General features: G+C 42.5%; 1 protein-coding gene across 1 annotated transcript in view; it reads right to left on the bottom strand.

Annotated features, from left to right (window-relative positions):
• Positions 1 to 12,500, bottom strand: part of LOC135542964 (kalirin-like) — a 66,889-nt gene that overhangs the window by 44,816 nt on the left and 9,573 nt on the right. Inside the window, 7 exon segments of the mRNA XM_064970089.1 lie at positions 2,599 to 2,668; positions 2,670 to 2,788; positions 8,385 to 8,507; positions 8,920 to 9,169; positions 9,171 to 9,245; positions 9,437 to 9,660; positions 10,331 to 10,523. Coding sequence (XP_064826161.1) covers positions 2,599 to 2,668; positions 2,670 to 2,788; positions 8,385 to 8,507; positions 8,920 to 9,169; positions 9,171 to 9,245; positions 9,437 to 9,660; positions 10,331 to 10,523 — 1,054 coding nt within the window.

Raw genomic sequence — 12,500 nt, 5'->3', positions numbered from 1 at the left:
TATATACACACACACGTTATATACACACACACACAGGTTATATAAACACACACGTTATATAAACACACACGTTATATACACACACACACGTTATATAAACACACACGTTATATAAACACACACGTTATATAAACACACACGTTATATACACACACACGTTATATACACACACACGTTATATATACACACAAACGTTATATAAACACACACGTTATATACACACACACGTTATATACACACACACACAAGTTATATACACACACACGTTATATACACACACACGTTATATATACACACACACACATTATATATACACACACATTATATAAACACACACGTTATATATACACACACACGTTATACACACACACGTTATATACACACACGTTATATATACACACACGTTATATACACACACACGTTATATACACACACACGTTATATAAACACACACGTTATATACACACACACACGTTATATACACACACACGTTATATACACACACACGTTATATACAAACACACATTATATACACACACACGTTATATACACACACACACAGGTTATATAAACACACACGTTATATAAACACACACGTTATATACACACACACACGTTATATAAACACACACGTTATATAAACACACACGTTATATAAACACACACGTTATATAACACACACACGTTATATAAACACACACGTTATATACACACACACGTTATATACACACACACGTTATATATACACACACACGTTATATAAACACACACGTTATATACACACACACGTTATATAACACACACACGTTATATACACACACACGTTATATACACACACACGTTATATATACACACACACACATTATATATACACACACATTATATAAACACACACGTTATATAACACACACACGTTATACACACACACGTTATATACACACACGTTATATATACACACACGTTATATACACACACACGTTATATACACACACACGTTATATAAACACACACGTTATATAACACACACACGTTATATACACACACACGTTATATACACACACACGTTATATACAAACACACGTTATATACACACACACGTTATATACACACACACGTTATATACACACACACGTTATATAAACACACACGTTATATACACACACACACACGTTATATAAACACACACGTTATATACACACACACGTTATATACACACACGTTATATACACACACGTTATATAAACACACACGTTATATACACACACACGTTATATATACACACACACGTTATATACACACACACGTTATATACACACACGTTATATACACACACACGTTATATAAACACATGTTATATAAACACACACGTTATATACACACACACGTTATATAAACACACACACGTTATATACACACACATTATATATAAACACACACATTATATAATACACACACGTTATATACACACGTTATACACACACACGTTATATACACACACACGTTATATAAACACACACACGTTATATACACACACGTTATATATACACACACGTTATATACACACACACGTTATATAAACACACACACGTTATATAAACACACACATTATAAATACACACATGTTATATATACACACACACACGTTATATACACACACACGTTATATAAACACACACGTTATACATACACACACGTTATATATACACACACGTTATATAAACACACATGTTATATAAACACACACACTATATAAGCACACACATTATACAGACACACACGTTATATACACACACAATTTTTCAGTTTTTGATTTGTTAAAAAAGTTTGAAATATCCAATAAATGTCGTTCCACTTCATGATTGTGTCCCACTTGTTGTTGATTCTTCACAAAAAAATACAGTTTTATATCTTTATGTTTGAAGCCTGAAATGTGGCAAAAGGTCGCAAAGTTCAAGGGGGCCGAATACTTTCGCAAGGCACTGTATACACACACACGTTATATACACACACACGTTATATATTTTTTATTTTATTTTTATTTAACCTTTATTTAACCAGATAAGCTAGTTGAGAACAAGTTCTCATTTACAACTGCGACCTGGCCAAGATAAATATGCACACATACACGTTACATGTATATATATACACACACACACACGTCATACACACGCCAACATTCACAAAAACAAACAAGTTGTAAACACAGTTGTATTTTCTGTCAAACTCATTACACACGGAGTTCTCTTTAAAGGTAGACTGGGTGAAATGACTTTGCCACCAGCAGCACCACAGATGGAGATGAGTGAGATGCAAAACTTGGCTCTCACACAGTCACACACAATATCTGCACGCGGCACGGGTTCGCTTCACACTGCTACAGCATGGTAGCCATGGGAACAAATAAGTTGAAGTTGAGCCTCGCACTTCAACACTCTTAGTTGTTGCTGAAATCGACCCACTGCTGTTATCTTTCAGCATCTCCGTTATATCGCTGAGTCTACCTTTAATGTTAATAAAATGCATTTGCCTTTTTCATTCACAGAAAAGAAATCACAAAGCTCTTAGTGATGTCCATGAGAAGGAAGCACCCAGACACACCTGTTCTGCCCCCTGGTGGAAGTCGGTGGACATGACCAGTGTGTTGCTGCGTTCCTCCAGCACTGACGTGCCCTTTCCAGTCCTCCTGTAGCCGTGACGAGACACACGCGATCCGCTCCGCTCCGTAGTGACACCCCTCACACAGCTGCATCGCCACGGAGACCACCCCGTCCACGTTCACACTCCCGTTCTAAGGAGGGGTCAGAGGTTAGGAGTTAAAGATCAGTGTTCATCAAGTGACGGTACCATACATTAGAGTTCACAACTCATGTTTAATAGCACCATAGAGTTAAAGGTCACGTGTAATAGAATGTCTGTACTGTAGAGTTCAAAGTGTCATGTAATAAATATATATATATATATTTTTACCTTTATTTAACTAGGCAAGTCAGTTAAGACAAATTCTTATTTTTAATGACGGCCTAGGAACAGCGGGTTAACTGCCTGTTCAGGGGCAGAATGACAGATTTGTACCTTGTCAGCTCAAAGTTCAAAGTGTCATATAATAAATAGAATGTCTGTATTGTAGAGTTCAAAGTGTCATGTAATAAATAGAATGTCTGTACCGTAGAGTTCAAAGTGTCATGTAATAATAGAATGTCTGTAGTAGAGTTCAAAGTGTCATGTAATATATAGAATGTCTGTACCGTAGAGTTCAAGGTTAAGATCAATAAAGTAGACTGAGTTCACAGTGATGTGTGATTGGGTGTCTGTACCATAGAGCACCATGATGGTGATGGGTGTCTGTACCAAAGACATTGGTGTGACAGGGTGTCACCATAGAGTTCACAGTGATGTGTGATTGGGTGTCTGTACCATAGAGTTCACAGTGATGTGTGATTGGGTGTCTGTACCATAGAGTTCACAGTGATGTGTGATAGGGTGTCTGTACCATAGAGTTCACAGTGATGTGTGATTGGGTGTCTGTAAATAGAGTTCACAGTGATGTGTATATGTCTGTACCATAGAGTTCACAGTGATGTGTGATAGGTGTCTGTACCATAGAGTTCACAGTGATGTGTGATAGGGTGTCTGTACCATAGAGTTAACAGTGATGTGTGATAGGGTGTCTGTACCATAGAGTTCACAGTGATGTGTGATTGGGTGTCTGTAGTTCACAGTGATGTGTGATAGGGTGTCTGTACCATAGAGTTCACAGTGATGTGTGATTGGGTGTCTGTACCATAGAGTTCACAGTGATGTGTGATTGGGTGTCTGTACCATAGAGTTCATAGTGATGTGTGATAGGGTGTCTGTACCATAGAGTTCACAGTGATGTGTGATTGGGTGTCTGTACCATAGAGTTCACAGTGATGTGTGATAGGGTGTCTGTACCATAGAGTTAACAGTGATGTGTGATAGGGTGTCTGTACCATAGAGTTCACAGTGATGTGTGATTGGGTGTCTGTACCATAGAGTTCATAGTGATGTGTGATAGGGTGTCTGTACCATAGAGTTCACAGTGATGTGTGATAGGGTGTCTGTACCATAGAGTTAACAGTGATGTGTGATTGGGTGTCTGTACCATAGAGTTAACAGTGATGTGTGATAGGGTGTCTGTACCATAGAGTTCACAGTGATGTGTGATTGGGTGTCTGTACCATAGAGTTCACAGTGATGTGTGATAGGGTGTCTGTACCATAGAGTTCACAGTGATGTGTGATGTAATAGAGTTCACAGTGATGTGTGATAGGGTGTCTGTACCATAGAGTTCACAGTGATGTGTGATTGGGTGTCTGTACCATAGAGTTCACAGTGATGTGTGATAGGGTGTCTGTACCATAGAGTTCACAGTGATGTGTGATAGGGTGTCTGTACCATAGAGTTCACAGTGATGTGTGATAGGGTGTCTGTACCATAGAGTTCACAGTGATGTGTGATTGGGTGTCTGTACCATAGAGTTCACAGTGATGTGTGATAGGGTGTCTGTACCATAGAGTTCACAGTGATGTGTGATTGGGTGTCTGTACCATAGAGTTCACAGTGATGTGTGATAGGGTGTCTGTACCATAGAGTTCACAGTGATGTGTGATAGGGTGTCTGTACCATAGAGTTCACAGTGATGTGTGATTGGGTGTCTGTACCATAGAGTTCATAGTGATGTGTGATAGGGTGTCTGTACCATAGAGTTCACAGTGATGTGTGATTGGGTGTCTGTACCATAGAGTTCACAGTGATGTGTGATAGGGTGTCTGTACCATAGAGTTCACAGTGATGTGTGATTGGGTGTCTGTACCATAGAGTTCACAGTGATGTGTGATTGGGTGTCTGTACCATAGAGTTAACAGTGATGTGTGATAGGGTGTCTGTACCATAGAGTTCACAGTGATGTGTGATAGGGTGTCTGTACCATAGAGTTCACAGTGATGTGTGATAGGGTGTCTGTACCATAGAGTTCACAGTGATGTGTGATAGGGTGTCTGTACCATAGAGTTCATAGTGATGTGTGATTGGGTGTCTGTACCATAGAGTTCACAGTGATGTGTGATAGGGTGTCTGTACCATAGAGTTCACAGTGATGTGATAGGGTGTCTGTACCATAGAGTTAACAGTGATGTGTGATTGGGTGTCTGTACCATAGAGTTCACAGTGATGTGTGATTGGGTGTCTGTACCATAGAGTTCACAGTGATGTGTGATTGGGTGTCTGTACCATAGAGTTCACAGTGATGTGTGATAGGGTGTCTGTACCATAGAGTTCACAGTGATGTGTGATTGGGTGTCTGTACCATAGAGTTCACAGTGAAGGGCAGAGTTCCCAGACTCGAGTCACAAATATGATGACTTGCAACTCAACTTTGACTTTAACACCAATGACACGTGACTTGACTTGGACATGAGCCTTATGACTTGACCTGACTTGATACCCTCCCCAAGCCTCCCCAACCCTCCCCAAGCCTCCCCAAGCCTTCCCAACCCTCCCCAAGCCTCCCCAACCCTCCCCAAGCCTCCCCAACCCTCCCCAAGCCTTCCCAACCCTCCCCAAGCCTTCCCAACCCTCCCCAAGCCTCCCCAAGCCTCCCTAAGCCCAAATATAAAACAATATGCTTTTTAAAAAGTGTGTAGCGCATCAACTTTTCATTTAACGGATTACAGTTTGAATCAGACAGCAGCCAATCAAATTGTGCCAGCTGAGAAACAGTTGAGCGTGGCAGTGCAGAGGAACGTGGGGCGAATTCAGATGGAGCCCTTGGAAAGATGATACCCCAAATGATTATTTTCGGTTATAAAGACGACGCTGTATCAACAACTTGCAAAACATGCGGGAAGAAAATTACAGACAGAGGCAACAATTTCCAACTCTGTTCGACATCTGAAGCTGCACAAAGAACGGTAAGTCGTGGCGAATATAGATGACAGCTATATATGTTATGTAGGTTAACGTAACGTTAAATCAATGAGCCTCCACACAGTCAGTCAGTGCGGGAACGTGATCATTGCACCCACGATTGAGCCAAACTGGCCAGGCAGTTGGTAGCCTAAAGCCTGCCTGATGTTACTGCTGTTCCTAAAACCATTGGCATACGTTAGCCTACCGTAACCACACACAGAGAGAGAGAGTGTGTGTGTGTGTACAGTGTGTGTGTGTGTGTGTTAAGGTGGGGCGATTGTGTACAAGCCTACATTGCCCGATAACGACCCATCGTGATCCTCGATAGGCGATCACTATTGGGGGGGGGTCTTCCTCACGGCAACCCATATATTTCCATGGAAATATAACGTTTATTTGGAAAGTAATAAATATATAGATATTTTTAAAAGCATTCATGATTTGTGTAAATGTAATATGCTAACTATTACTCTTGTTAAAAATATGAAATTGTATTACATTTGGTGAAGAACACATTGTGACTTGTTTAGGACTCGAAACTCAAAGATTTGAGATTTGACTTGATACTTGACGGTCTTGACTTGAGACTTGACTCGGACTTGCCTGTCTTGACTTGGGACTTGAGTGCTAAGACTTGAGACTTAATTGTGACTTGTAAAACAATGACTTGGTCCCACCTCTGGTAAAAGGTAACAGAATGTCTGTACCATAGAGTTGATGATAAAGGGTAATAGAATGTCTGTACCATAGAGTTGATGATAAAGGGTAACAGAATGTCTGTACCATAGAGTTGATGATAAAGGGTAACAGAATGTCTGTAAGTTGATGATAAAGGGTAACAGAATGTCTGTACCATAGATGTCTGTTGATTGATAAAGTTGGTAAAGGGTAACAGAATGTCTGTACCATAGAGTTGATGATAAAGGGTAACAGAATGTCTGTACCATAGAGTTTGATAACAGAATGTCTGTACCATAAGTTGATGATAAAGGGTAACAGAATGTCTGTACCATAGAGTTGATGATAAAGGGTAATAGAATGTCTGTACCATAGAGTTGATGATAAAGGGTAACAGAATGTCTGTACCATAGAGTTGATGATAAAGGGTAACAGAATGTCTGTACCATAGAGTTGATGATAAAGGGTAACAGAATGTCTGTACCATAGAGTTGATGAGTTGATGTACCATATAGTTGAAGGGTAACAGAATGTCTGTACCATAGAGTTGATGATAAAGGGTAACAGAATGTCTGTACCATAGAGTTGATGATAAAGGGTAACAGAATGTCTGTACCATAGAGTTGATGATAAAGGGTAATAGAATGTCTGTACCATAGAGTTGATGATAAAGGGTAACAGAATGTCTGTACCATAGAGTTGATGATAAAGGGTAACAGAATGTCTGTACCATAGAGTTGATGATAAAGGGTAACAGAATGTCTGTACCATAGAGTTGATGATAAAGGGTAACAGAATGTCTGTACCATAGAGTTGATGATAAAGGGTAACAGAATGTCTGTACCATAGAGTTGATGATAAAGGGTAACAGAATGTCTGTACCATAGAGTTGATGTTGATGTACCATAAATGGGTAACAGAATGTCTGTACCATAGAGTTGATGATAAAGGGTAACAGAATGTCTGTACCATAGAGAGTTGATGTACCATAGAATGATAAAGGGTAACAGAATGTCTGTACCATAGAGTTGATGATAAAGGGTAACAGAATGTCTGTACCATAGAGTTGATGATAAAGGGTAACAGAATGTCTGTACCATAGAGTTGATGATAAAGGGTAACAGAATGTCTGTACCATAGAGTTGATGATAAAGGGTAACAGAATGTCTGTACCATAGAGTTGATGATAAAGGGTAACAGAATGTCTGTACCATAGAGTTGATGATAAAGGGTAACAGAATGTCTGTACCATAGAGTTGATGATAAAGGGTAACAGAATGTCTGTACCATAGAGTTGATGATAAAGGGTAACAGAATGTCTGTACCATAGAGTTGATGATAAAGGGTAACAGAATGTCTGTACCATAGAGTTGATGATAAAGGGTAACAGAATGTCTGTACCATAGAGTTGATGATAAAGGGTAACAGAATGTCTGTACCATAGAGTTGATGATAAAGGGTAACAGAATGTCTGTACCATAGAGTTGATGATAAAGGGTAACAGAATGTCTGTACCATAGAGTTGATGATAAAGGGTAACAGAATGTCTGTACCATAGAGTTGATGATAAAGGGTAACAGAATGTCTGTACCATAGAGTTGATGATAAAGGGTAACAGAATGTCTGTACCATAAAGAGTTGGTAAAGGGTAACAGAATGTCTGTACCATAGAGTTGATGATAAAGGGTAACAGAATGTCTGTACCATAGAGTTGATGAAAGGGTAACAGAATGTCTGTACCATAGAGTGGATGATAAAGGGTAACAGAATGTCTGTACCATAGAGTTGATGGTGAAGTGCTGGTGCTGGGTCTGGAGTTCCAGGGCATGCTGGTGGTTGAGGCCAACCTCTGTCTGACTCTGCAGGAACAGATCCTTACTGTGGGCTATCCACTCGGACATCTACAACACACACACACACAGAGGGTTACACATCCACATGCAACGCACAGGCACGCACACACACACACACACACACACACACACACACACACACACACACACACTTCATCTATTTAGACATGTACAGTATAATGGAGAACGGGAGAGAGAGAGAAAGAGAGGGGAGGGAGAAAAAGGGAGGGTTGTCTGCCAATCGACCTGCTGTCTCCAGCACTGCTGTTCATTCAGACAACAGATGGTCACTACCAGCGGGCTCTAAACTGTACCACCACAGGGAGACTTATACCTTTGTCTCTTCTTTTCTCTCCCTCTGACTCCCACACATACACACAAATACACACACACACACACACACACACACGTAAACATGCGCACACACACACACACTCTTTCCCCTCCCATAAACACACACCTTGGCAGCGTCCTGTTCGTATAGATGCAGCTGTAAGGTCTGGTCTAGGTGTGCTTTCCGTTCGGTCCAGCTCTGCTGCAGGTGTGTCCTGGCAGTCTGCAGCCTCTCCAGCAGGGCGGCCACCTTCGGAGCTACACTCTGGAAATCAGCCCCGCCCGACAACCAGCTTCCGTAACCTTGGTTACTGCTGGGCACGTCGCTAGGGGCTTCACCGCTGTGGGCGGGGCCAAGCCGCATGCGCTGGAGCAAGCTCCGCCTCACGGTCGATGGCATCGATGGGAGCCGTGGCAACGGTGGTACGTAGTCGGCCATGCTCCTCTAGCAGCCTGGTCAAACACACACACACACACACGCACACACACACACACACACACACACACACACACACACACACACACACACACACACACACACACACACACACACACACACACACACACACACAGCTTGAACACACACACACAAAAACATAGCTTACTGCACCAGCCACACACACACACATCTGCATCTGTCTTACTTGCGGGCCTCATCCACGCCCTGGGGCTCGCTTACGCGGGTCAGCCCAGCCTCCAGCTGCTCTAGCTGGGCCAGCAGTTGCCCAGCAGCCCCTGAGAACTCTTCCAGGCCCAGCCGTAGCTCTGTCCACTCCACATGGTCATACTCCAGAGAACCGCACAGGTCAGAGGTCAGCTGGGACTGGTCCACCAGCTTGGACAGGCCCTCCACCGACACTAGACTGGTCTGGAGGGAGAGGGGAAAGAGAGAGGGAGAGAGGAAAGAGAGAGGGAGAAAGAGAGAGAGAGATGGGAGAGAGAGTGATGGGGAAAGAGAGAGGGGGAAAGAGAGAGGGAGAGGGTGAAAGAGAGGGAGAGGGGTAAGAGATAGGGGCAAAGAGAGAGGGAGAGAGGGAAAGAGAGAGGGAGAGAGGAACAGAGAGAGGGAGAGGGGGAAAGAGAGAGGGAGAGAGGAACAGAGAGAGGGAGAGGGGGAAAGAGAGAGGGGCAAAGAGAGAGTGAGAGGGGGAAAGAGAGAGTGAGAGGGGGAAGAGAGGGAGAGAGGAACAGAGAGAGGGAGAGGGGGAAAGAGAGAGAGAGAGAGGAACAGAGAGAGGGAGAGGGGGAAAGAGAGAGAAAGAGAAGGGGAAAGAGAGAGGGAGAGAGGAAAGAGAGAGAAAGACAGGGGGAAAGAGAGAGGGAGAGAGGAAAGAGAGAGAAAGAGAGGGGGAAAGAGAGATGGAGAGGGAGAAAGAGAGTCAGTGGTGAAAGAGGGAGGGAGATGGGGAAAAATACAAGGGGAGGGGGAAGAGAGAGGGAGAGGGGCACGAGGATTGAGAGAGAAAGAGAGAGAGATTAGAGAAGTGGATAAATTATAGTTAGAACAATACACAGAGGCACTCCACACATACACACACCTCAAAGGTGAGTTTGGCGCTGCCCAGATTGGTCTTGTGTTTCTGCCAGAAGGTGTCTGGTTTGATGATGAGGGCCGTGTGAATGTGGGCGGAGAACCCCTCCTGGAGTGTCCGTAGCAACGGCTTGACGCTCTCCCACTTAGAACCACGCATGTCTACGACCACCGTGAAGCCCCTGGCACACACGTCATCACTGAGAAGAGAGAGGATGGGAGAGGAGATGGAGGAGGTCAGGAAGAGCGAGAAACAGAGAGAGAGAGGGAGAATCAAGTAGAAAGAGAGAGAGAGAGTAAAGGAGGTGGAGAGTCAGAGAGAGGGAGAGAGGGGATATATCAGTGTGAATTATGAGGGAAGAGAAAGATAAACTGACGGTGTGATACAGGGATGATGCTATAGAGATAATACATTGACAGTGTGATACAGGGATGATGCTATAGAGATAATACACTGACGGTGTGATACAGGGATGATGCTATAGAGATAATACACTGATGGTGTGATACTGGGATGATGCTATAGAGATAATACACTGACGGTGTGATACTGGGATGATGCTATAGAGATAATACACTGACGGTGTGATACAGGGATGATGCTATAGAGATAATACACTGACGGTGTGATACAGGGATGATGCTATAGAGATAATACACTGACGGTGTGATACAGGGATGATGCTATAGAGATAATACACTGACGGTGTGATACAGGGATAATGCTATAGAGATAATACACTGACGGTGTGATACAGGGATGATGCTATAGAGATAATACACTGACGGTGTGATACAGGGATGATGCTATAGACATAATACACTGATGGTGTGATACAGGGATGATGCTATAGAGATAATACACTGACGGTGTGATACAGGGATGATGCTATAGAGATAATACACTGACGGTGTGATACAGGGATGATGCTATAGAGATAATACACTGACGGTGTGATACAGGGATGATGCTATAGAGATAATACACTGACGGTGTGATACAGGGATGATGCTATAGAGATAATACACTGACTGGTGTGATATGCAGGGATGATGCTATAGAGATAATACACTGACGGTGTGATACAGGGATGATGCTATAGAGATAATACACTGAGATGGACAGGGATGAAGCTATAGAGATAATACACTGATGGTGTGATACAGGGATGATGCTGATAGAGGATAATACACTGGGACGGTGGACAGATAGAGGATAAAGTGATAGAAGGAGTGTTACCTGGGATGGTGGACAGATATAGAGATAAAGTGATAGAAGGAGTGTTACCTGGGTATGGTGGACAGGAGATAAAGTGATGATGTTACCTGGGTATGGTGGACAGATAGAGATAAAGTGATAGAAGGAGTGTTACCTGGGTATGGTGGACAGATAGAGAATAAAGTGATAGAAGGAGTGTTACCTGGGTATGGTGGACAGATAGAGATAAAGTGATAGGAGTGTTACCTGGGTATGGTGGACAGATAGAGAGATAAAGTGATAGAAGGAGTGTTACCTGGGTATGGTGGACAGATAGAGAGATAAAGTGATAGAAGGAGTGTTACCTGGGTATGGTGGACAGATAGAGATAAAGTGATAGAAGGAGTGTTACCTGGGTATGGTGGACAGATAGAGAGATAAAGTGATAGAAGGAGTGTTACCTGGGTATGGTGGACAGATAGAGAGATAAAGTGATAGAAGGAGTGTTACCTGGGTATGGTGGACAGATAGAGAGATAAAGTGATAGAAGGAGTGTTACCTGGGTATGGTGGACAGAGAGAGAGATAAAGTGATAGAAGGAGTGTTACCTGGGTATGGTGGACAAATAGAGAGATAAAGTGATAGAAGGAGTGTTACCTGGGTATGGTGGACAGTTAGAGAGATAAAGTGATAGGAGTGTTACCTGGGTATGGTGGACAGATAGAGAGATAAAGTGATAGAAGGAGTGTTACCTGGGTATGGTGGACAGAGAGAGAGATAAAGTGATAGAAGGAGTGTTACCTGGGTATGGTGGACAGATAGAGATAAAGTGATAGAAGGAGTGTTACCTGGGTATGGTGGACAGAGAGAGAGATAAAGTGATAGAAGGAGTGTTACCTGGGTATGGTGGACAGATAGAGAGATAAAGTGATAGAAGGAGTGTTACCTGGGTATGGTGGACAGATAGAGAGATAAAGTG

This window comes from Oncorhynchus masou, chromosome 7, assembly GCF_036934945.1.
Source record: "Oncorhynchus masou masou isolate Uvic2021 chromosome 7, UVic_Omas_1.1, whole genome shotgun sequence".
Taxonomy (NCBI): domain Eukaryota; kingdom Metazoa; phylum Chordata; class Actinopteri; order Salmoniformes; family Salmonidae; genus Oncorhynchus; species Oncorhynchus masou.
Note: the sequence above shows the minus strand (reverse complement) of the source record. Positions and strands in the feature narration are given on the sequence as shown.